At 42.7% G+C, this 26,157-nt stretch overlaps 2 protein-coding genes across 3 annotated transcripts in view; one reads left to right on the top strand and one right to left on the bottom strand.

Annotated features, from left to right (window-relative positions):
- The window catches only part of armc2 (armadillo repeat containing 2), a 28,489-nt gene extending 8,614 nt beyond the window's left edge, over positions 1-19,875 (top strand). Inside the window, exons 8-18 of the mRNA XM_024420385.2 lie at positions 1,251-1,435; positions 1,625-1,727; positions 3,065-3,288; positions 4,060-4,205; positions 4,604-4,703; positions 5,528-5,864; positions 7,258-7,380; positions 10,371-10,484; positions 10,728-10,860; positions 18,187-18,356; positions 18,515-19,875. Of these exons, the coding sequence (XP_024276153.1) occupies positions 1,251-1,435; positions 1,625-1,727; positions 3,065-3,288; positions 4,060-4,205; positions 4,604-4,703; positions 5,528-5,864; positions 7,258-7,380; positions 10,371-10,484; positions 10,728-10,860; positions 18,187-18,356; positions 18,515-18,642 (1,763 nt within the window). The 3' untranslated portion in view covers positions 18,643-19,875. The remainder of the gene's footprint in view (positions 1-1,250; positions 1,436-1,624; positions 1,728-3,064; positions 3,289-4,059; positions 4,206-4,603; positions 4,704-5,527; positions 5,865-7,257; positions 7,381-10,370; positions 10,485-10,727; positions 10,861-18,186; positions 18,357-18,514) is intronic.
- On the bottom strand, positions 19,743-25,761 carry LOC112250329 (sestrin-1-like). Of its 2 annotated transcripts, none has more exons than XM_024420386.1 (9): positions 25,532-25,761; positions 24,595-24,660; positions 24,247-24,447; positions 23,957-24,139; positions 23,459-23,698; positions 23,046-23,297; positions 22,673-22,863; positions 22,331-22,475; positions 19,743-22,195 (listed from the first exon to the last, which is right to left on the bottom strand). In XM_024420386.1, the coding sequence occupies exons 1-9, from the start codon at positions 25,631-25,633 to the stop codon at positions 22,109-22,111; spliced, it is 1,467 nt and encodes a 488-aa protein (XP_024276154.1). In that variant the 5' UTR covers positions 25,634-25,761; the 3' UTR covers positions 19,743-22,108. The 2 variants fall into 2 exon arrangements, with proteins under 2 accessions (XP_024276154.1, XP_024276155.1); XM_024420387.1 differs by having other exon boundaries at positions 24,247-24,336.
- Between the last annotated feature and the right edge of the window lie 396 nt (positions 25,762-26,157).

The raw sequence follows: 26,157 nt of genomic DNA, 5'->3' as shown, positions 1-26,157 counted from the left end.
CAAAGATTTTCTATGGGGTTGAGATCTGGAGACTGGCTAGGCCACTCCGGGACCTTGAAATGCTTCTTACGAAGCCACTAATTCATTGCCTGGGCGGTGTGTTTGGGATCATTGTCATACTGAAAGACCCAGCCACGTTTCATCTTCAATGCCCTTACTGATGGAAGGAGGTTTTCACTAAAAATCTCACGATGCATGGCCCCATTCATTCTTTCCTTTACACGGATCAGTCGTCCTAGTCCCTTTGCAGAAAAACAGCCCCAAAGCATGATGTTTCCACCCCCATGCTTCACAGTAGGTATGGTGTTCTTTGGATGCAACTCAGCATTCTTTGTCCTCCAAACACAACGAGTTGAGTTTTTACCAAAAGGTTCTATTTTGGTTTCATCTGACCATATGACATTCTCCCAATCTTCTTCTGGATCATCCAAATGCTCTCTAGCAAACTTCAGATGGCCTGGACATGTACTGGCTTAAGCAGGGGGACACGTCTGGCACTGCAGGATTTGAGTCTCTGGCGGCGTAGTGTGTTACTGATGGTAGGCTTTGTTACTTTGGTCCCAGCTCTCTGCAGGTCATTCACTAGGTCTCCCCGTGTCGTTCTGGGATTTTTGGTCACCGTTCTTGTGATCATTTTGACCCCACGGGGTGAGATCTTGCGTGGAGCCCCAGATCAAGGGAGATTATCAGTGGTCTTGTATGTCTTCCATTTCCTAATAATTGCTCCCACAGTTGATTTCTTCAAACCAAGCTGCTTACCTATTGCAGATTCAGTCTTCCCAGCCTGGTGCAGGTCTAAAATTTTGTTTCTGGTGTCCTTTGACAGCTCTTTGGTCTTGGCCATAGTGGAGTTTGGAGTGTGACTGTTTGAGGTTGTGGTCTTTTATACTGATAACAAGTTCAAACAGGTGCCATTAATACAGGTAATGAGTGGAGGACAGAGGAGCCTCTTAAAGAAGAAGTTACAGGTCTGTGAGAGCCAGAAATCTTGCTTGTTTGTAGGTGACCAAATACTTATTTTCCACCATAATTTGCAAATAAATTCATTAAAAATCCTACAATGTGATTTTCTGGATTTTTTTTCTAATTTTGTCTGTCAGAGTTGAAGTGTACCTATGATGAAAATTACAGGCCTCTCTCATCTTTTTAAGTGGGAGAACTTGCACAATTGGTGGCTGACTTAAATACTTTTTTTGCCCCACTGTATATCTAAGTTTACATAGTTTTCTCAATCATGTGCCTCTCCTCAGGTGGATCCGAGGATGCCGTGGAGCGGCTGTGTGACGCGTGTGACTGTCTCCATGGCGCCCTGGCAGAGCAAGGCATGCTGGGCCGGCGTTGCAGGAAGAGAGCGGGGCTTCTCAGGGCGCTGTTCTGCCTCATCGACCTCAATTCCGCCCAACTCAACCTGCAGCTCGCCAAACTCACCCTTGAGGTGAGTACAATCAATGTCCTCATGATGATTCTATTTCTCCCATCTCTTCCTTCCCCTAATACACAACAGTAGTTTAAACAGACCTGCCCTTAGTTAGCTTTGTTGGGTGATATCCTTAGTACAAAGCAACAGCGTAAAGTTCCTGGCTGATGTGTTAGAATTATTTTTGTCTAATAACTTGTTGTTCAGCTGAACGTCAGTGGAAAAAACCTGCTGAACATCTGTAAACTCATCTTCAAGATCAGCCGCAGTGAGAGCAACGATATCCTCTTCCAGAACAACTCCATCATAGGTAACACATTGACACACTTAACAGTATGTGTGTATAATGTTAATTATATACAGATATACAGTGCCAGTCAAAAGGTTGGACACCTACTAATTTTATTATTTTCTACATTGTAGAATAGTAGTGAAGACATCAAAACTATGAAATATCATGTAGTAAACAAAAAAGTGTTAAACAACTCAAACTATATTTTATGAGATTCTTCAAAGTAGCCACCCTTTACCTTTGACAGCTTTGCACACTCTTGGCATTCTCTCAACCAGCTTCACCTGGAATGCTTCTCTAAGTCTTGAAGGAGTTCCCACATATGCTGAGCACTTGTTGGCTGCTTTTCCTTTACTCTGCGGTCCAACTCATCCCAAACCATCTCAAATGGGTTGAGGTCAGGTGATTTGTGGAGGCCAGGTCATCTGATGCAGCACTCCATCACTCTCCTTCTTGGTTAAATAGCCCTTACACAGCCTGGAGATGTGTTGGGTCATTGTCCTGTTGAAAAACAAATTATAGTTCCACTAAGCGCAAACCAGATGGTATGGCGTATTGCTGAAAAATGCTGTGGTAGCCATGCTGGTTAAGTGTGCCTTTTTAATTCTAAATAAATCACAGACAGTGTCACCAGCAAAGCACCATCATACCTCCTCCTCCATACTTCACTGTGGGAACCCCACATGCAGAGATAATCCGTTCACCTACTCAAGTCTTCCTTTCCTGTGGCAGTCCTCATGAGAGCCAGTTTCATCATAGTGCTTGATGGTTTTTGCGACTGCACGTTCAAAGTTCTCGAACCTTTCCAGATTGACTGAAGCTTATTTGAGCTGTTCTTGCCATAATATGGACTTAGCCCTGTTTGGTAAAAGACCATCTTCTGTATACCACCCCTACCTTGTCACAACACAACTGATTGGCTCAAACGGATTAAGAAGGAAAGAAATTCCACAAAGTAACTTTTAAAAAGGCACACTTGTTCATTTAAATGCATTCCAGGTGACTACCTCATGAAACTGATTGAGAGAATGCCAAGCTGTGATCAAGGTAAAGGGTTGCTACTTTGAAGAATCTCAAATATAAAATATATTTTGATTTGTTTAACAATTTTTTGGGTTACTGCCTGATTCAATGTGTTATTTCATAGTTTTGATGTCTTCACTATTATTCTACAATGTAGAAAATAGTAAAAATTAAGAAAAACCCTGGAATGAGTAGGTATGTCCAAACTTTTGGTTGGTACTGTATGTTTGAATGTTGTTTTTACCTGTGTAAGGTTGTATTAAAAGCAGCTCGTGTTGTGAGGTTGGAGTGATGTGTGTTAACAAGTGAGTGTGACTTTGTATTATGTCCAGATTCGCTGCTGTGTGTGCTGCGCTGTGAGGATGTGTGTGTGTCTGGGGAGGCTGTGTTGTACTGTGTGGGCACTCTGAAGTTCCTCTCAGGGAACTCTGCCCTCCTCAGGCTCCTATTGGCCAAGGACTGTGTGGGTGTGGCCACCTTGCTCATACAGAAGCTCCACCCACTGTCCCAACCTGACCACACTCAGTTCACCATCGGAGGACACATCCATGTACAGGTGAGATTGTAGAAGATACCCCGAACCAGTTACATAAACACTATGGTAAAGGCCCGGTAGAGCTGACTCCAAATCAGTCAAAGGCAGTTTTTTTAGCTAAGTTCCTCGACATTTGAAGAACAGCTGGACAGTTAACTTTTCAGTTGAAGTTTTAAAAAAATGTAACAAAGCAAAACATTAAAAGGAACAAAATGTGAAATATTCCGTTTTAAGGAACTTCTCATTTCTGGTGAGGGTAACTTTTTAATTGTCCTATTCCTGCTATTAGGAATTATGCTTTTGTTTCTGTCTGCTCCTCCATAATATTCTGATTTGTTCGCAGCTCTGCTCCACAGTACAGTATGTTTCATTCTATAGAAAATCACCACTTAACGTCTTCAATCTGATTAACTGATTTAGATAACATCCTGAGTTAGAGTTTAGCAGATGATTTGATATGAAATGATACGCGGCGGCCTGTCTGGCTGCTTGTTATGCTGTTGGTAGTCAGAGGGAACTGAGAGTGTTGTCATTTCAGCGCTACTGCTGGCAACGCTCTGTGTAGTGTTGGAAATCAGTTTCCTTCACGATAGAGTGATTTATAGGGTCTTTGAATAACTTCCGCTCCTTCTGTCAAAAAGGTTAAAGATTACTGGAGATATTGTTACATCAGGTGCAACTGGCAAAGACCATCTACAATAAATCATCAGTTCTCTTGGTTCCGCTCTCATCACATCGCCATTGCCTCACATGCTCTCTCGCTCTTTCTCTCTCCACTTCTGACCCTTGCAGTTGACAGCAACCCTGAGGAACCTGGCTGACCTCCCCGAGTCCCGCCCCCTTTTCGTCTCCCACGGCACCCTGGCAGAACTGTGCCTGGTGCTGCGCCATCACCACGGAGACCAGGACATCTGCACCAACATTGCCAGGGTGTTCAGGTAACACACACACACTGTACACCTAAAACCTCTCAAAACTTACATTCAACTGTTTCATTGTGGGTGGGACAGTACAGTCCTCATGCCATTGGACATGGTGCATGTTGTGCATTTCTTTTCAGTCTGTAAACATGAAGTGATGGTTAAATATGTCTCAAAGACTTTTCCCAACTTCATCAGCCACTCTGAACTGTTATTCCTCATTAAAAAAAAACACATTTACAGTTCATCCTATCTTATATGAATGAACAGTTCACTATCTCAGTGAATGATTATAAAACCATGTAGCACTCCCTATTTCCACATCTAATGCCAATAAAACCAATCCCTCTAGTAAAACAGTCCAGTGAGAGTCTATCTGGTCAGTGTTATTTATTGTCCCTCTGTCTGTCCTCCAGTAAACTGTCCTCCTACTCTGAGTGCTGCCTGGTTCTGGCCCAGACCCCGGGCTGCTACACACTATTTATAGAACTGTTGAGCAAACACCAGTGGAAACAGGTGAGCCCTGTGTGTGTACTGTGGTATAGGAAGCAGATTAGCCTATTCACTCCCAGTGTTTATACTGTTCATCGACTAAGCCTGTTTACCTTGAGCAAGTTGTTTATGTACTCCAAGTCCCAGTACATTTACAGCAGTGTGTGTGTGTGTGTGTGCGTGCTTTGACTTAATCAGCGTCCCAGGAGAAATTGAGGAAGTCATCCTGCCCTTCCTCAGGGAGACGGGGTGGGGAGGATCTAAATCACCCAGGGAATAAACAACACACAGCAGGGAAGCTAACACACACACACACACACACAGTGGGCACACACACACAGTGGGCACACACATGCTAGACACAGTAGATATCCCCCATTAATACACATAGACACACGGTTGATCACGTTGTGTCCTGAATAGCCCTTTGACAGGACAGCCTGTACAGTACAGTACAGCCCAGTCCATCCCAGCCACACTTGCCAGTCAGCCCAGCCAGGACTAGGGTAACTCTAGGGCAATGGGAAGGATGTTTGTGACACCCACTTTAGGGGAGGGGCGGTGTGCGATTGAGAAACAAACGTGGTGGTATACATTTTCTTCTGCTTTTGAGGTAATTTGTCGGTCCTTGTCACTGTGGTAGGGGAGAAATTGTAAATGAATGTAATGCCATATCTGATGGGAGAAATGACTGTGTTATTCTCTGTAACCAAGGTATGTGTTTATGTGGATAACACATGCGCACACACATGCGCACACACACACACACACACACACACACACACACACACACACACACTACACTGAAACACATTCAAGCCCCCTCCCTCTGTCTCCCCTCCACACAGGACCTGGTGGTGCGTCTGCTCTTCACTCTGGGTAACCTAACGTCTCGGAGCAGTGAGGCCAGAAAGCACCTCTTCACGGCTGAGGGATGTATGTCCGTGCTCCTAGGGCTCTACCACACCTACCACGGAAGGTGGGACCCACCGCCCGCACACACACCCCGCACACCTCCAGCCAGGGACACCTGTAACCCCTGCACCCCTTTCTTGGGATGGTGGGAGAGCAAGGACGTGCTGGTGAAGCTGGTCAGGGTACTGGCTAATATGTCCATCCACCCTGCAGTGGGACCGACCCTGGCAGCTAACACAGACCTAATACACTACCTGCTAAACACACTGGGTGAGTTTCAGCACTTTGAGGGTAATGTAAGGCTGAAATATGACCCCATAATCTTCTCATAACATCCCCATAATGTTCTCATAATGTCTCCATAACATTACCATAATGATCCCATAACATTCCCATAACATCCCCATCATGTTCCCATCTCCATATTGTCCCTGGTTGTACTGAATCTTTCTATTCACTAGGGTCAGTTAGTTAGCTAACTAGCTAGCTAGCGCTCAAGACAGTAGTACTTTATTTGTTTAGCCCTGAGGTGCTCCGTCACCAGATGAATAAAAATGTACAAACCCTTTATAATGTATAACTCTGTACAGTCAGTCCTTGTTTGGTACCACAGCTTCCTGTGTGCTGGGAACAAGTGACAAATATCTGACACCTATTTCATTTTTCCATTTCTCACCTTCTTTCTTTCGATTTTTTTTTGTGCACATCCTTTTTCAGTTTGGGTCCTTTTGCAGAAAAGAGCCAGAGAGAGCAGAATGTTCTGTTCTCTTGAGAGCCTGGGGTTGGTTCTTGTGAAACTCCTAGGTGGTTAGAATGGTTTCAGGACTGACTGACTGGTATAGGCCATGTTCAGGTGGGTGTGAAATTCTTAGTTTCTCAACTGTGAGCTCTTATCTTCCGCCTCCCTCCCACACACTGTACTGTACGTGACTGGGTATGGGGAGATGGAGAGAGAATGACAGAGAGAAATAGAGGGCCATATGCAGATGGTGGTAAAGACAAAGGTATGGACATTTGAAGAAAGAGAGGGTGAGTGTGAAAGAAAGTAAAGAAAGAATGGGAAAAATAGCAAAACAGAAAGTAGATTGTGAGAGCCAGACAGACCGAAGAGATGTAGTTTTTCCCTTTCTGATCCGCACTGGCTGTGGACATAAATCAGGCATTTCAATAATATCCTGTTTTGATCACAGTGTATGATGCATGCTGCTTTACATTTAGAGAGAGGAGGAGAAATTCTCCACCACACTAAAGGGCCTTTCCAGTCAGACCCAGAAACGAAACACACACTATGATGCAGGCACCGGTTGACACTCAGTACGACCGCAATATCTGTGATATACAGTATGACCGAATAAGCAACATCTGCTTCAAAATCCAGAGCACATTCTGTTTTTAACCGCTTGCATCTTTTTAAAAAGTTTGTTGGAAATGATACCCACATTTATTGGGTACATTTCCTGCAGATAACATGTAGCTAAGTGAATTTTTCATATTCCATAGTTACTATTTTCACACTTTTTACTATAACTGCCTTCATTTGACCTATATATTCTGTTCTTGCTGTGCTGCAGAGAGCCTCAAGAGATCTTTTTTCTACAGTAAATGCATCCAATGTTTTAATTCTCCCTGCTATAAAGTGTGTGTGTGTGTGTGTGTGTGTCAGAGCTCAGGTCCATGCAGGAAAGTGAGGAGCTTCTGGTGAACGTGGCTGCCACCATCAACAACCTGTCCTTTTACCAGGAAGACAGCTCAGTGGTCAGAGACAGAGGACTCACTGTCGCCAAGTGTAAGAGAGTGAGAGTGTGTTTGTGCGTGCTTGCGTGCGTGTACAGTTGAAGTTGGAAGTTTACATACACCTTAGGCAAATATATTTAAACTCAGTATTTCACAATTCCTGACATTTAATTCTAGTAAAAATTCCCTTTCTTAGGTCAGTTAGGATCACCACTTTGTTTTAGGACTGTGAAATGTCAGAATAGTAGTAGAGAGAATGATTTATTTCAGCTTTTATTTCTTTCATCACATTCCCAGTGGGTCAGAAGTTTATATACACTCATTTAGTTTTTGGTAGCATTGCCTTTAAAATGTTTAACTTGGGTCAAACGTTTCGGGCAGCCTTCCACATGCTTCCCACAATAAGTTGAATTTTGGCCCATTCCTCCTGACAGAGCTGGTGTAACTGAGTCAGGTTTGTAGGCCTCCTTGCTCACACACGCTTTTTCAGTTCTGCCCACAAATGTTCTATAGGATTGAGGTCAGGGCTTTGTGATGGCCACTCCAATACCTGAACTTTGTTGTCCTTAAGCCGTTTTGCCACAACTTTGGAAGTATGCTTGGGGTCGTTGTCCATTTGGAAGACCCATTAGCGACCAAGCTTTAACTGATGTCTTGAGATGTTGCTTCAATATATCCACATAATTTCCCTTCCTTCCTCGTGATGCCATCTATTTTGTGAAGTGCACCAGTCCTTTCTGCAGCAAAGCACCCCCACAATATGATGCTGCCCCCCGTGCTTCATGGTTGGGATGGTGTTCTTTGGCTTGCAAGCCTCCCCCTTTTTCCTCCAAACATAACGAAAGTCATTATGGCCTAACAGTTCTATTTTTGTTTCACCAGACCAGAGGACATTTCTCCAAAAAGTACGATCTTTGTCCCCATGTGCAGTTGCAAACCGTAGTCTGGCTTTTTTATGGCGGTTTTGGAGCAGTGGCTTCTTCCTTGTTGAGCGGCCTTTCAGGTTATGTCGATATAGGACTCTGTGGATATAGATGCTTTTGTACACGTTTCCTCCAGCATTTTCACAAGGTCCTTTGCTGTTGTTCTGGGATTGATTGCACTTTTCGCACCAAAGACAGTCTCCTTCCTGAGCGGTATGATGGCTGCGTGGTCCCTTGGTGTTCATACATGTGTACTATTGTTTGTACAGATGAACATGGTACCTTCAGGCGTTTGGAAATTGCTCCCAAGGAAGAACTAGACTTCTGGAGGTCTACATTTATTTTCTGAGAACTTAGCTTATTCCTTTTGATTTTCCCATGATGTCAAGCAAAGAGGCACTGAGTTTTGTAGAGGCACTGAGTTTTGTTTTCAAGGTAGACCTTGAAATACATCCACAGGTACATCTCCAATTGAATCAAATGATGTCAATTAGCCTAACAGAAGCTTCTAAAGCCATGGCATCTTTTCAGAAATTTTCCAAGCTGTTTAAAGGCACAGTCAACTTAGTGTATGTTCTTACCCACTGGAATTGTGATACAGTGAAATAATTTGTCCGTAAACAGTTGTTGGAAAAATTACTTGTGTCATGCACAAAGTAGATGTCCTAACCTACTTGCCAAAATTATAGTTTGTTGACAAGAAATTTGTTGAGTGGTTGAAAAAATGAGTTTTGATGACCTAAGTGAATGTAAACTTCTGACTTCAACTGTATATACAGTGGGGCAAAAAAAGTATTTAGTCAGCCACCAATTGTGCAAGTTCTCCAAATAAAAAGATGAGAGAGGCCTGTAATTTTCATCATAGGTACACTTCAACTATGACAGACAAAATGAGAAAAAAAATCCAGAAAATCACATTGAATCACGGGGAGACCTAGTGAATGACCTGCAGAGAGCTGGGACCAAAGTAACAAAGCCTACCATCAGTAACACACTACGCCGCCAGGGACTCAAATCCTGCAGTGCCAGACGTGTCCCCCTGCTTAAGCCAGTACATGTCCAGGCCCATCTGAAGTTTGCTAGAGAGCATTTGGATGATCCAGAAGAAGATTGGGAGAATGTCATATGGTCAGATGAAACCAAAATATAACTTTTTGGTAAAAACTGTGAAGCATGGGGGTGGAAACATCATGCTTTGGGGCTGTTTTTCTGCAAAGGGACCAGGACGACTGATCCGTGTAAAGGAAAGAATGAATGTGGCCATTTATCGTGAGATTTTGAGTGAAAACCTCCTTCCATCAGCAAGGGCATTGAAGATGAAACGTGGATGGGTCTTTCAGTATGACAATGATCCCAAACACACCGCCCAGGCAATGAATTAGTGGCTTCGTAAGAAGCATTTCAAGGTCCTGGAGTGGCCTAGCCAGTCTCCAGATCTCAACCCCATAGAAAATCTTTGGAGGGAGTTGAAAGTCCATGTTGCCCTGCAACAGCCCCAAAACATCACTGCTCTAGAGGAGATCTGCATGGAGGAATGGGCCAAAATACCAGCAACACTGTGTGAAAACCTTGTGAAGACTTACAGAAAACATTTGACCTCTGTTATATACCCTTTGTTGGCAATGACAAAGTATTGAGAAACTTTTGTTATTGACCAAATACTTATTTTCCACCATAATTTGCAAATAAATTCATAATAAATCCTACAATGTGATTTTCTGGATTTTTTTTTTCTCATTTTATCCGTCAAAGTTGAAGTGTACCTATGATGAAAATTACAGGCCTCTCTCATCTTTTTAAGTGGGAGAACTTGCACAATTGGTGGCTGACTAAATACTTTTTTGCCCCACTGTGTGTGTGTGTGTGTGTGTGTGTGTGTGTGTGTGTGTGTGTGTGTGTGTGTGTGTGTGTGTGTGTGTGTGTGTGTGTGTGTGTGTGTGTGTGTGTGTGTGTGTGTGTGTATGAGAGGCTGTTTTTGTGTATGCTAGGCCTAAGTGTTTGTGTGGCTGTGGTGTCTCTTTTATATTTGCTGTCTCCCTCCCTTGCTCTCCCCCCCCCCCGCTCTTTCTCCATTCCTCTCCCTCCCCCGCTCTTTCTCCATTCCTCACTCTCTCTGTAGTGTTGTTGAAGCTGCTCCTCAGCTCCAGTATTGATGGGATGCTGGAGGCCACGCGTGTGTTTGGCAACCTGACCCAGTCCAGGGAGGTTTGTGACTTCATCATACAAAACAACGGTGTGTATATGCGTACACACACACACACACAGTGGAGTGAAATGGGGATATGTGTCATGCTCTATTGACGCCTGTTAGACAAAATAAAGGTTGTGCTTTAGGTATTGTAGTCTGTGAATACACATGCAGAGCATGCACATGCATGAAATAGAAACCTTTTTTCCCAGATAAACACTGACTCAAAAGCCTCACCTGTGTTGTACCCCAACCCCTCTTAACCTCTTCTCTCCCTGTCTCCCCCAGTGCACCAGTTTATGGTGACTCTGTTGGACTCTAAGAGCCCAGAGGTGTGTTTCTCAGCCTGTGGGGTCCTCACTAACCTGGCCCTGAACCCCCCCTGCAGAACCACCCTCACACAGGAGGGAGCACACACCAAGTAAGGAGCACACACAGGAACTAGGAATGATATTAGAGTACTGTATGTGGTCATTTTACTAGGTCTTAACCACAGTACCACCTTTATGGTGCTAAAACATGTTAATTAAGACCTGGTGCTTTTAAGACTCACAGCGTAGGCTACTTTACTTGATCTACTAAACTCTTTTTTTTAAATTATGTTAATTGAGCTTATTGAGATTTTTATACATGCAAACATTTGATAGAATATCTGTTGTAGAGCCTCCCGAGTGGCGCAGGCATTGCATCGTGGTGTTTTGACTTCACTCCAGCCTGGGGTTCGATTCGGTCATTACCGGCCGTGATCGGGAGTCCCATAGGGCTGTGTACAATTGGCGCAGCATCGTCTGGGTTAGGGGAGTGTTTGGCCGGGGGGCTCATTGCGCTCTAGCGACTCCTTGCAGCGGGCTGGGCGCCTGCAGGCTGACTTTGGTCGTCAGTTGACCTTCGCCTCTCGCTCTCTCGCTAGAGAGAGAGAGAGACAGAAACACTGTTGGGGGGTTGCAGCGACGAGATAAGATCATAATCACAAAATTGGGGAGAAAAAATCAATAATATAGTACCAGTCAAAAGTGTGGACTAGGGTTGCAAGGGGCCAGAAACTTTCCAGTTAATTTTCCATGGGAAGTTAAGCCCTGGAATTTTGCTCAAATTCATCAAAAAAGTTAGCTTATGACAGTGAACCTTTTTTTGTGGGATACACGTAAGTCAATTCTAGGTCTTGTGGCATATTTTGGTTAAACTATACACAATTCAATGGAATTGCAACGACCCTCTGCATGCACAGTGCATTCTTCCATCACATGTTCAGTGCACCTTTCCATCACATGTACAGCTGATTCTCAAGATCTTGCACACTAATGAGATGCTATTGAGCCCACACTACTACACTGTCTGAGGACTAAATCCTTTCTGGTAAGTTTTGATTACAATACTGGGTGGGGTGAATATATTTTATATGACACGAGCCATCCCAAACAAGGTTGGAAAGTGACAATGAAGATTAGGCCTCAGTCTGTTCAAGAGGTGGACATTGAGGAGGTCCAGGGAGAAGACATGGAAGCCTGAGAGGAAGACAACCAAAGCTTTAGTTTCTAGACAATCATTTTACAGATGTATGTTGAAAATGTTTTTGGGAGATGTGATGGATCATTCAATATTCCCTTTCTTTTGTTGTTCAGTGAAATCATCCCATGTGATGAGTCAACTCACTTAATTAAAGTTCAATTTGTAACTAAATAGTTATTTCTATTGGAAAGATTTAATCATTTGCGATTATCTATACTTAATGATAAGGTAAACTGTTTATGTTTCTGTCTCCATATGATATGGTAAATATATCTAATGCAAAAAACATCCAAGGTGCCTTGCGAATGTACTCATCCCCTTGGTGTATTCCCTATTTTGCTGCATTACAACCTGTAATTTAAATAAATTTTGATTTAGATTTCATGTAATGGACATACACAAAATAGTCCATATTGGTGAAGTGAAACAAAAAAATAACTTGTTTAAAAAAAATCTAAAAATTTTTTTTAAGTGGTGCGTGCTTTTGCTATGAAGCTCCTAAATAAGATCTGGTGCAACCAATTACCTTCAGAAGTTAAATAAAGTCCCCCTGTGTGCAATCTAAGTGTCACATGATCTGTCGCATGTCCTGTTCTGAAAGGCCCCAGAGTCTGAAACACCGCTAAGCAAGGGGCACCAGCAAGCAAGTGGCACCATGAAGACCAAGGAGCTCTCCAAACAGGTCAGAGACAAAGTTGTGGAGAAATACAGATCAGGGTTGGGATATAAAAAAATATCAGAAACTTTGAACATCCCATGGAGCACCATTAAATCCATGATTAAAAAATGTAAATAATATGGCACCACAACAAACCTGCCATGAGAGGGCCACCCACCAAAACTCATGGACCAGGCAAGGGGGGGGGGGGATTAATCAGAGAGGCAACAAAGAGACCAAAGATAACCCTGAAGGAGCTGCAAATCTCCACAGCGGAGTTGGAGTATCTGTCCATAGGTCCACTTTAAGCCATACACTCTACAGAGCTGGGCTTTACATAAGAGTGGCCAGAAAAAAGCCATTGCTTAAAGAAAAAAAGAAGTGGTATGACTTAAAGATTGCTGTACACCAGTGGAACCCATCCAACTTGAAGGAGCTGGAGCAGTTTTGCCTTGAAGAATGGGCAAAACTCCCAGTGGCTAGATGTGCCAAGCTTATAGAGACACACCCCAAGAGACTTGCATCTGTAATTGCTGCAAAAGGTGGTTCTACACAGTATTGACTTTGGGGCGGGGGGTTATGAATAGTTATGCACTCTCAAGTTTTCAGGTTTTTTTGTGTTATTTCTTCTTTGTTTCACAATTAATAAATATTTTGCATCTTCAAAGTGGTAAATCAAATGTCAGGGCTTTGTGATGCCACAACTTTGGAAGTATGCTTGGGGTCATTGTCCATTTGGAAGACCCATTTGCGACCATGTTGTGTAAATCAAATGATACAAACGCCCCCAAAATCTATTTTAATTCGACGTTGTAAGGCAACAAAATAGGAAAAATGCCAAAGGGGTGAATACTTTTGCAAGCCACTGTACATTTAAATGGTATTAATATTAATTTGCATATACAGTTGAAGTCGGAAGTGTACATACACCTTAGCCAAATACATTTAAACTCAGTTTTTCACAATTCCGAACTTTTAATCCTTGTAAAACTTCCCTTTCTTAGGTCAGTTAAGATCACCACTTTATTTTAGGAATGTGAAATGTCAGAATAATAGTAGAGAGAATGATTGATTTATTTCAGCTTTTTTCTTTCATCACTTTCCCAGTGGGTACGAAGTTTACATACGCTCAATTAGTATTTGGTAGCATTGCCTTTAAATTGTTTAACTTGGGTCAAACGTTTTGGGTAGCCTTCCACAAGCTTTCCACAATAAGTTGGGTTAATTTTGGCCCATTCCTCCTGACAGAGCTGGTGTAATTGAGTCAGGTTTGTCGGCCTCCTTGCTCGCACACGTTTTATTCAGTTCTGCCCAGACATTTTCTATGGGATTGAGGTCAGGGCTTTGTGATAGCCACTCCAATACCTGACCTTTGTTGTCCTTAAGCCATTTTGCCACAACTTTGGAAGTATGCTTGGGGTCATTGTCCATTTGGAAGACCCATTTGTGACCAAGCTTTAACTTCACTAGGGTAGGGGGCAGCATTCGGAATTTTGGATGAAAAGCGTGCCCAAATTAAACTGCCTGCTACTCAGGCCCAGAAGATAGGATATGCATATAATTAGTCGATTTGGATAGAAAACACACTAAAGTTTCCAAAACTGTTAAAATAATGTCTGAGTATAACAGAACCGATATGGCAGACGAAAACCAGAGGAAAATCCAACCAGGAAGTACTATTATTTTGAAAGGCTGTTTTTCCATTGAAAGCCTATCCACCATACAAAGACTTAGGACCCAGTTCACGAGCTCTGTGGCTTCCTCTACATGTGGCCAGTCTTTAGGCATTGTTTCAGGCCTTTACTCTGAAAAATGAGGGAGATACAGCACTTTCAATCAGTGGCCAGTGGAAATTTCCATTCATCAGCCATATGCCTGATTGGGAACATGCCTTTCTTGTTTCTCCTTTCCTATTGACAAAGCTTTTGTCCGGTTAAAATATGATTGATTCTTTATGACAAAAACAACCGTAGGATTGATTTTAAACATTGTACTTTTTAAAAACTTTTTGTCTGGACTTAGTGCACGCGCCTTAAGCATTCGGATTACTGGACAAAATGCGCGACCAAAAAGGAGGTATTTGGTCATAAAGAGGGACATTATAGAACATAACAAACATTTATTGTCTAACATGGAGACCTGGGAGTGCCACCAGATGAAGATCATCAAAGGTAAGTGATTAATTGTAATGCTATTTATGACTTTTGTGCCACTCTTCTTGCCTGGAAAATCGCTGTGTGGGTTTCTGTGGCTAGGTGCAGACCTAACATAATCGCAAAGTGTGCTTTCTCCGTAAAGCCTTTTTGAAATCTGACACAGCGGTTGCATTAAGGAGAAGTTTATGTTCATTCATATGTTTAACACTTGTATCGTTTATCAATGTTTATGATGAGTATTTCTGTAATTTGATGTCGCTCTCTGCACTTTCACCGGATGTTTGTTTGAGCCAATGCATTTCTGGCCATAACTCCCCATTGTAAACAGATTTTTGGATATAAATATGAACTTTATCGAACAAAACATACATGTATTGTGTAACATGAAGTCCTATGAGTGCCATCTGATGAAAATCATCAAAGGTTAGTGATTCATTTTATCTCTTTCTGCTTTTTGTGAGGTGCTTTTTTTTAGGTGCTGACCTAACATAATCGCATGGTGTGCTTTCGCAGTAAAGCCTTTTGAAATCGGACACTGTGGTTGGATTAACAAGAAGTTTATCTTTAAAATGGTGGATAATACTTGTATGTTTGAGGAATTTTAATTATGGGATTTCTGTTTTGAATTTGGAGCTCTGCAATTTCACTGGCTGTTGTCGAGGTAGCGTCCCACTTGTACCAGACAGGTTAACTTCCTGACTGATGTCTTGAGTTGTTGCTTCAATATATCCATGTAATTTTACCTCTTCTTGATGCCATCTATTTTGTGAAGTGCACCAGTCCCTCCTGCAGCAAAGCACCCCCACAACATGATGCTGGCACCCCGTGCTTCACGGTAGGGATGGTGTTCTTTGGCTTGCAAGCCTCCCCCTTTTTCCTCCAAACATAACGAAAGTCATTATGGCCTAACAGTTCTATTTTTGTTTCACCAGACCAGAGGACATTTCTCCAAAAAGTACGATCTTTGTCCCCATGTGCAGTTGCAAACCGTAGTCTGGCTTTCTTATGGAGGTTTTGGAGCAGTGGCTTCTTCCTTGTTGAGCGGCCTTTCAGTTTATGTCGGTATAGGACTCGTTTTACTGTGGATACTGTAGAGATGCTTTTGTACCTGTTTGCTCCAGCATCTTCACAAGGTCCTTTGCTGTTGTTCTGGGATTGATTACACTTTTCGCACCAAAGAAGGTCTCCTTCCTGAGCGGTATGATGGCTGCGTGGTCCCTTGGTGTTTATACTTGTGTGCTATTGTTTGTACAGATGAACGTGGTACCTTCAGGTGTTTGGGAAATTGCTCCCAAGGATGAACCAGACTTGTGGAGGTCTAAAAAAAAATTCCTGAGGTCTTTGCTGATTTCTTTTGATTTTCCCATGATGTCAAGCAAAGAGGCACTGAGTTTGAAGGTAGGCCTTGCAATACATTCACAGGTACACCTCCAATTGCCTCAGTCTAATTGAAATGATCTATCAGAAGCTTCTAAATCCATGACATCATATTCTGGAATTTTCCAATCTCTTCAAAGGCGCTGTCAATTTAGTGTATCTAAACTTCTGACCCACTGGAATCTGTAAACAATTGTTGGGAAAATGACTTGTGGCATGCACAAAGTAGATGTCCTGACCAACTTGCCAAAACTATAGTTTGTTAACAAGACATTTGTTGAGTGGTTGAAACACTTAGTTTGGAGTCATTAAAACGAATTCATGTAAACTTCTGACTTCAACTGTATATCCGTAAATTACCATATATTCCCGTTAATTCCCACTGAAAGTTTCCACCTCTGAATATTCCCCAACATGTGCAACCCTAGTGTGGACACACCTATTCATTGAAGGGTTTTTATTTATTTTTGCTATTTTCTACATTGTATAATAATAGTGAAAGACAGCAAAACCATGAAATAATCATGTAGTAACCAAATAAGTGTTAAAACAAATCAAAATGTATTTTATACATGAGATTCTTCAAAGTAGCCAACCTTTGCCTTGATGACAGCTTTTCACATTCTTGGCATTCTCTCAACCAGCTTCATGAGGTAGTCACCTGGAATGTTTTTCCAACAGTCTTGAAGGAGTTCCCACATGCTGAGAACTCGTTGGCTGCTTTTCCTTCACTATGTGATCCAACTCATCTCAAATCATCTCAATTGGGTTGTGGTCAGGTGATTGTGGAGGCCCACTAAACGCAAACTAGATGGGATGGCGTATCGCTGCAGATTGCTGTGGTAGCCATGCTGGTTAAGTGTGCATTGAATTCTAAATAAATGACAAGACAGTGACACCAGCAAAGCATCCCCACACCATCACACCACCTGCTTCACGGTGGGAACCACACATGGGGAGATCATCCGTTCACCTACTCTGCATTTCACAAAGACTCGGTTGGAACCAAAAATCTTGAATTTGGACTCAGACCAAAGGACAGATTTCCACTGATCTAAAGTCCACTGCTTGTGTTTCTTGGCCCATGCAATATTCTCTATCTTATTGGTGTCCTTTAGTAGTGGTTTCTTTGCAGCAATTCGACCATGAAGGCCTGATTCACGCAGTCTCCTCTGAACAGTTGATGTTGAGATGTGTCTGTTACTTCAACTCTGTGAAGCATTTATTTGGACTGCAATCTGAGATGTAGTTAATTGACGATTTCTGAGGATGGTAACTCTAATGAACTTATCCTCTGCAGTAGAGGTAACTTTGGGTTTTCCTTTCCTGTGGCGGTCCTCATGAGAGTCAGTTTCATCATAGCGCTTGATGGTTTTTGTGACTGCGCTTGAGGAAACTTTAAACTTTAGTTCTTGAAATGTTCCTGATTTGACTGACCTTCATGTCTTAAAGTAATGGACTGTCATTTCTCTTTGCTTATTTGAGCTGTTCTTGCCATAATATGGACTTGGTCTTTTACCAAATATGGCTATCTTCTGTATACTACCTTGTCACAACACAACTAATTTGCTCAAAGGAAAGAAAAGAAGGAAAGAAATTCTACAAATTAACTTTTAAGACACACCTGTTAATTGAAATACATTCCAGGTGACTACCTCATGAAGCTGGTTGAGAATGCCAAGAGTGTGCAAAGCTGTCATCAAGGCAAAGGGTGTCTACTTTGAAGAATCTCAAATATAAAATATATTTTGATTTGTTTAACACTTTTTTTTTGGTCACTACATGATTTCATAGTTTTGATGCCTTCACTATTATTCTACAATGTAGAGAATAGTAAAAATAAAGAAAAACGAGTGGGTGTGTCCAAACTTTTGACTGGTACTGTATATCGGTTGTAGAGTGCTAAGCTCAAGCCTCAGTCATCTTTAGCCGAAGAGCCTTACTACAGTAGCAGGGGCCAACCTTTAGGACCAGCTGCACTTAAGGATCATGTGACTTAAGTCTCACCCAGTCACGTATATGTGCGTGTGTGCACGCCTGTGTGCAGGCTGGCAGACTGTCTGAGGGACTTTGGGCCAGTGGACTGGCAGCTGGCTGGCCTGGTGTGTCAGACTCTGTGGAACCTCACTGAGGAGGGGGGGACGGAGACAGGCGCCCCATCCACAATGAACAACCAGGAAAGAGAGGCACTGCTAGAGGTCCTAACACTATACCTAAGTAAGGATACCACACTACTACTGTAATGATTTACCGAAAGTGTCTTGAATAACCATCTTTAGTGTTTCTGTGCTTCTGTATACTACTGTAAACAGATACTTTGTTCAGTTTTTTTTTTTATGTTGAAGCATTTTGATTAAGCTCTTTCTATCTCTCAGACGAGGAGGACGCGCTGCAGTGGACCTCTGGTGACGACATGAGGGACTTCCACCGATTATGCTGGGAGTTAGAGTTCCTGCCTGTGGCTAAGAGGCTGAGGGACAGGATCCAGACTCAGACTGACTAACATGACTATCTTCTTACTCTGATTGTCATGAATGGCGCCCCGTTACCTATATAGTGCACTGATTTTGACCAGGGTCCATAGACTGTGGTCTAAAGTTGTGCACTATATAGCGAATAAGGTGCCATTTGAGATGCACCATGTCTCACTCCCTAGTGTGACCTCTTTGCAATGTCCTCTCCTTTCTCCTTGTTGTGCCTTGCTATACTGACACCTCTCTAAAGTCTCTATGCTACTACCCCTCTCACTAATTCTATGAATAAGTATTTAGTTATAGGCTATAGGTCTAGATTTTTTCCTGGTTAAGTCACAAAATCGTGAAAAACTCCAGGCCCATACCTATGACCTACTGAATGTCTACCTGACATGTATGACAAACTGTTTACACTTTAAATAACAGAAATGATCATTTTTAGGTTGTCTTATGTATACTGTAAATGGTTGTGATTTTGTCATAAGCTACTTTTGTTAACATACGAGTAGAATTGTCATTTGTCTCTGTGGTGATAAAGTAAATGTTTCTCCTTATGGCTGGTTAAGACATTGTTAGGCCTAGATTTAATCAGATCAAGCGTTAACCGGCGATATCCGACACCCACATAGCTGATGTTTTTGCGGTGTCGGAGGTGCAACTGCGTTGGAGTTGTCAAATCTGTGAGCAGCTACTCCTGATCAATGTTGCGAAGCCACACCCGTTAGAAGTTCAGAACAAGAAAGTATAGACTATAAAGAACTAATGACGCATAAATTGATTAAATTAAATGAGGATTTATATCCCACATTCCAGTTTTTGAACTTTATATTTACAAGGCTGCATGGGATTTCTCTTAAGTCGACTCCGTGTAGCTAATGGCAAAGTCCACTTCAGGTATAATTCCAGGAGACGCTTGTGGATTTGACAGCTCTAACGCAGTTTCACCTCCGACACTGCCAAAACAACCGCTATGCTCTCGTGTCTCCCATTTTTTAAAATGTTGCGTTACCGCACTTTGAAATGAACAGCTCTAAGTTGAATAAAATCATATGAGGATGTCAGCTAAAGTGGATCTGATCGAATAGAGCCCTAAATCTGTGAACCGCTGTACACAAACAAAACAGAAAAGTATTGTAAACATGCTCCTCAAAGCCTTTATTGTTACACAAATATGGACCAGGCAGTGCTGCTGCAAAGTGACAGCGTTTTCAAATCACATTAAGGAAAAAACAGAAAAAAAACAGCACTTCTGTAAAAACAAACCTCAGTTCCCCACTTCCTTGTCCTACTATACAAAATTAAAGCGTTCAGTGACATCACACAAGACAACCCAATAGCATTTCATCAGGCATATTCAATGACAAACATTGTTCTCCACATGATAGATGTTTGTCTGGGTTGATATGAAACAGCTAGCTAGCTGGCTGATCATGGTGTTAAGAGCATCATTTGTTTAGTCTCGTCCTTTTTCAGATTGTCATAGGGAAATGAGTCAGTCAAGTAGACATACTGCTGGTGATTGAATGGACCAAGTCACCCTCTGTCCTTAATGGAAAAAAATCCCAAAGATTTCAGTCTATAGCCAGTCATGCCAGGGAGTTTTTCCAGTGAGGACAGAAATGAGCAGAACAAAGCTCAAAAGATGATCCTAGAGGGAATGTCCCCTCATCTCATTGCACATTACAGACAAGTTAAAATGTTTTAGCACAGCAGTTGTGGGACTCTGACTCGAAACTGAAACACTGCTAGGATTTGGACTCATACACCTAAGTCTTACGCTGTTGTGCGAAACAGTTCATTTGTGTGGGAGCCACTATTGCATTAAAGTGTGCAAAATGTATCTAATAGCCAAATGTTTTCCTATATCATTGGAAACTAATTGATGGGAGAGCAGAGGCATTATTTGCAAGCTGAACAATGGACATGTGCTGTGACTACAATTTGGTGGGTTTGTTGCATGAATGAGTCCAAATGTACCTGTGTTACGTAATGAGTGAACATTTTGATGCAGCAAAAACAGTTTTAGGGAGAAAACTAGAAAATAAGTTTATATTTAATTTCTTTAATAAAAAGTGTCTGACAGTCAAGTATGAAACCTCGACTTCCTACCACAACCACCTCCAAATAATGTACCATTCCATAATCATCTTATCAAACGATCAACTGTCTCAACCCACCCTCAGAAGAATGCAAGTACTTTACTTGTTTTCAGTCAACATAAATAAAAACAGTGGATGAGTCTGCCATCGTCTTTAAAAAATAAAAAAAAGAGCTGCTTTTGCACTGGTTAGGCTTCCACAGAGGAAACAAGCTCAGCTATGACCGACTGCATCAACCACAGTCGGTCCAGTTAAGACCAACCGGGCTCCCTACGAATGGAAGCCAAGCGACCCAGAGAAATAAAGAGTCATTCTGCTTGCCAAAGAGCACTTCTTAATGTGATAGAGAAAACAGAAGAGGTATGTACTGGTAAAACTCACAATCCAAAGCTTTGAAGGTGTGGATGACCAGGCCAGGGTCAAAGGGTGAATGTGGAAGACAGACAGGTGACGTAATCTTTATGACAACTGGAAGTCAATCCCCTAGAAGACCTGGTTTTTAAAAAATATTATTTTTAGCTGGTCTTTTTTCCTTACAGGACAAAGCTTCTACCAGAAACAAAACAGATCGAGTTAAGTCACCACACAAAAAGAGTGCCTTGCCCTTTTTTTTTTAAACACTTGAAATCCCAACATTTTTTTTATAAAACACACACAATACTTGTCACAGAGAGCCTCTCATACTTGCAGTCAAACTGAATAGGTCTCTTTTTTTTTTTAGCTTTTCCAACACCTTTCTGTTCTCACACACACACACATTCCTTGGGTTAGCTTACACAAACAGTTTAGGATGGTTAGGGTGTGGGGGTCAATATGACCCCATGCTTACATGAGCAGCAGTATCAGGCAGCACCTCTGAACACTGATATTACAAATCAGGCACACTACCACCCAGCCCAAATTATGATTTCATAACCTCCAGTTACAGCAATAACATCAACCCCCATGATAACTTCTCTTAATTACAACCCCCCACAAAAAAGAACTATGATTACATTGAGTGTAGACTGGTGTACTGCTCTTCTTTCTGGATAATTGCTGTGGGTTTTTCACACTAAGGAGACTTCAGTGACATCATCCACTGATATGTATTGGAATACTGGAAGGTTGGCCACACACTCCTGCCAGAGGGAGTCTGCCCCTCATGGTGAGTTTTGGCAATGCAGGCAAAGAGGACCAACAAAGCTCATCTTTCCACAAATGGGTTCGGATTATTATTTTTTTGCAGTTATTTCTTTTGCTCTCCCCCACCATTCTCTTTTGTTCCATCCATCACAAGGATGAGCAGAGCTCCTTTCTGTCCCCCCCCCCCCATTGGTTTTTAAAATGTATTTTAAAAGGTGTCCAACGAGAGCAACAACGACAATAAAATACAACGATAAACGCCAAAAGCACTTCATGTCATGTAGCAGGTGATCGCTCTCAGAGCGTAGAGCAGTTCTGCCTGCATGCGCGCTTCCATGAGAAGCAGATTTACATGGACCTGGGAAAGGGAAAGGAAGCATTACAACACTGCTCCAGTCACTCAGATCAAGCACTATGAGAAACCTAGAAACTTTAAATGCTACCAATAGAAACAAACCCACGGACAAATACGTAAAATAATTTATTCCTTCACCTTCTCGGAGTGCTGGAACTGCCTCCAGAAGCTCTCATACATTCGTTTGGTGGTTTTCTCCGGGCTGCACACCATGGTCTTAATGTAGACCTTAAAGCTGCGGTCCAACAGCTGGTTAATCTCCCCGTAGTCATAGTCATCATACCTGAGACACACAGAGGGAGATCTGTTACAGCTACTGATGAATACAGTTATTTCTTTACTAAAGTATATTACTGTCCAAAATGAATGCACTTTGTAAATGTATTAAAACGTGCTAATATTAATGTTTTCATTGAATCTAGCATATGTCCTCTTGGAATAAATTAATTTGTATTTGTATTGTGCCAGTGAGTGGCGTACCTGATGCCGAACATGCAGTGGATGTAGTTCCAGATAGCCCTGCGCAACATGGTGGTGTCCACGTCTTTGTGCATGGCCATGGTGTTGTAGGTCAGGTTGTAGGCCATCTGGAACTTCTCATCCAGCAGCTGACCAACATCAGGGTACAGACGGTTCACCAGGGAGTAGCCGTGGTCCTCCCAACTGTAGTCCTGCAGAAGACAGAGGAGAGAAGAGGAAGGCAAGATGCTAATCACAATGTCTGGATATCAATTGGTCAATCAGATAGATTACATTTAGAAAATGTTGCACTTGAAGCTATTGAAAAAACACTTCACTTTCCATCCCTCCCTGTTTCTCCGTAAGTGAAGTTGTATGTGTGAGCATTATATACCTGCACTCTGAAGGTGGGTACATGTTCTCCTCTCCTGGAAAAGTCCTTGTAGCCGTAGCTGGGGTCTTCAAAGTGCCTGGACACGTCTCTTGACTGAACACACTCCTCGTCCTCTGCCGTGGCCACCAGCATGCTCTCAGTCTTCTCCCTCTCAAAGCGTGTGGCCATCTCCTCCTGACTGGCTTCCTCTTCATCACGACACTCCTGCAGCTGCTTCATTCTCTCCATCAGCACCTCCACCTCACCAGACACCTAGACAGGCACACAAACACATTTTGGTCAGGGCATGGGTCATACATAGGGTGACCACAACAGCCACTCAACTCACAACCACATCTTTTTCAAAGCCAGTAACTAACAAACCCTCAGCTTCACTTTCTCACACACAAATACACCATCCTCCTTCCTCGCACCTGATGGCTGCTTCTCCTTTCCTCCAGGTCGTTGCCGTTCCCATTGCCATTGGCAATGTCGCAGACACAGTACTGGCTGAGGGAGAGAGGTCTGAAGGTGTGCCCACCATCACTGTGGATCTCAGGGGTGATGCCACAGCCAAAGGTAAAGGATGCCAGGGAGTGGTAGTGTGTGAGGAGCACCACAGCATGGATCAGCTCAGCCAGGGACCAGCTGTGTTCTTCAGCCTTCAGCAGGTGCTGGGGAGAATAGAGAGTTGAAGTGTCAGTCAATAGTTTCCTTTGAATGGAATCTTATTTTCCTGTCTCTCAATTTTTACCCTTCCATTTGTTATCTTCCCATACCTTCCATTTCATTAAACTAACCCTGCCAAGTAACAGCCGCATAACTCTGGTGTGCCGCCACCCATGATCTGACTGTTACATAACCCTAACCTGTCCCTTTGTCCTGTCCTACGTGTGTGTGTGTTTGTCACAGGTCCAGCCCCAGCTGCCTACCTCAATGTGTGCCTTGGTAAGAAGCCAGGGCCGGTGGGCCAGGATCTTGTTGAGCTCCCCAAGAGCCTGCAGCTTCTGTGGGGCTCCGTCCAGGCCATTCAGCCACTTGGGGTCCCCTCCCACCTGGAGGAAGTCGTTGACGTGGAGGTTGACCAGGTAGGAGCACTGGTGTCTGGCCGCAGCCTGGGAGGGAAGTGGGGGAAGGAGAGAGTTACGAGACTGTCCAAGTGTCTCTACACTACCATGGTAAAGCCACTGCAGAGTTTAGAGTAGGGCTTAAGGGGCCTCACCATGATGCCTATGTAGTGGCGGTAGTGCAGGGATAAGGGCCCATCCATCTGCAGCAGGTAGTGCTGTGTTCTCAGGAAACTCTCCAGGTACTGTGGGTGGAAGCCCATCACCAAGGAGATGTTGTCAAGACGACCCAGTGCAGCAAATGCGTCCTCAAATATCGATTGCGCCCTCGGATCTACTTTACTGACTTGAAGTATCTGGTGCCAGAGCCAGTGAATACGTTTTTACTCTCAATCACATAGATATAATATGGCACTGCCATATTGTATTGGTAAGTTAAAAAGGTGTAATAATTTTCACAAGTATAGAAAATCCTGTGTTGTAAATGAAGTTGTTCTCCTTACCTCTTTTTCAGGGATAAATCTACTTGGTCCATTTCCCAGTGGTCTTGGGATCCGAACTCCTAAGTCCTGCAAGTTAAGAGTACAGAAACACATTGTTCTGCAAGAACCAAATGCAACATCATGCGAAAACCCTAAATGCTGTTTAGTACCATTTTGGCTGCGAGTCAGGTTGGAGAATTGCATGCACAGCCTGTGCAAAAGAGAAATCCAACTCATTTTGTTCACAATTTCGCTGTAGCAAGCTGCCATAACAGTAGTCTCTAGAAATGCGACAAGTGTCAAAACACACAAAATCAAACACTTGATAGATACAATGTATCATGCGTGCGGCTGCTATTTAACCACTTGAGGTTGAAACACATTTAATACCCTAATTGATACGTTATTTGACACAATTATTCGGAAAGGTTTGCATAGTCAAATGTTATTAAAAGGAACACATTCAAGACACGATTGACATCTCATTAAAACATTAAAAACAGCCAACTTAAGTCGCTGATCACATGTTCCCTGGGGGCTCCATAGATAGCTCCTGTCCCTCTGCGCAGAGTAATGAAGTGGTAGAATGAATGACCTAGTCTTAGAAGAACTCGGGGCCAAAGATTGCTCGATAGCGACAACACGGTCTTGCATTCAAAGACACCAAGCAAACATTTTTGCTAAGAGCATATACGAAATGACAATATGATGACAAAGCAAGAGAAGAAATGTAAAGCATTGACAAGCAACGCTAACTCTTCAAACGCGTAAACAAGGTAGGACACAAAAGAAAAGACTGCACTGCAGTTCCTTCGCTCGCAGCCACAAAACAGTGTCCAAAGGGACATGAACTTGTCACAAATGAACACTCTAAAATTCCACAACGACGGTGCACGGAGTTTTAAAAACATGCATTCACTGTCAAAAACATTTGACATTTATTTTCCTTTTCTCTTACCTTTTTGCTTAGCCGTTCACAATGAGCGCATATTTTATATAAGTCTGTTACTGTAAATGAATTATTTTCCATGGTTTCTGTTGCTGCAGTTGCGTGCCTCATAATGTGTCTTCCTGCGATCCTGTGTTTCAGGTATATTTAAATTGAGGTTTCCGTTCTCGCTTTGTATCATGAGGGTAAAGTGCTCAATTGTCAGTTGTTGCAGCCCTACAGCAGAATACCGTTCAACCTCAGCACACACTGTAAATAAACTGAGCCCTAGTTGAGTGAAGTGCGCCTCAGCCAATCGAAAGGCGAAAACAACCTCCATTCATCCAATGAGGTATAAGAGGACGAAGAAATAGGAGTGGACGGTGCGGAGAGAGGGTCTGAACGTGACCGCAGAGCGAGCCAGCCCCCAGGAAAACATAATCAATCAAGTATCTCATTTTGTTCATTGCTTCTGCCATTGATCATGGCAATGAATATTGAATGACACCATCACTCTGCAGCGCACAATGTGTGCTGCAGTAACATAATAAACAAATGAAAATCCGTAAATTTAAACTAGAGATTGCATGGTCTGCGTCTCAATCCACCACACTTGAAGGTAACCCATACAAACGAATGGAAGTATGGAGGTAGTT

This window comes from Oncorhynchus tshawytscha, linkage group LG05, assembly GCF_018296145.1.
Source record: "Oncorhynchus tshawytscha isolate Ot180627B linkage group LG05, Otsh_v2.0, whole genome shotgun sequence".
Taxonomy (NCBI): domain Eukaryota; kingdom Metazoa; phylum Chordata; class Actinopteri; order Salmoniformes; family Salmonidae; genus Oncorhynchus; species Oncorhynchus tshawytscha.
Note: the sequence above shows the minus strand (reverse complement) of the source record. Positions and strands in the feature narration are given on the sequence as shown.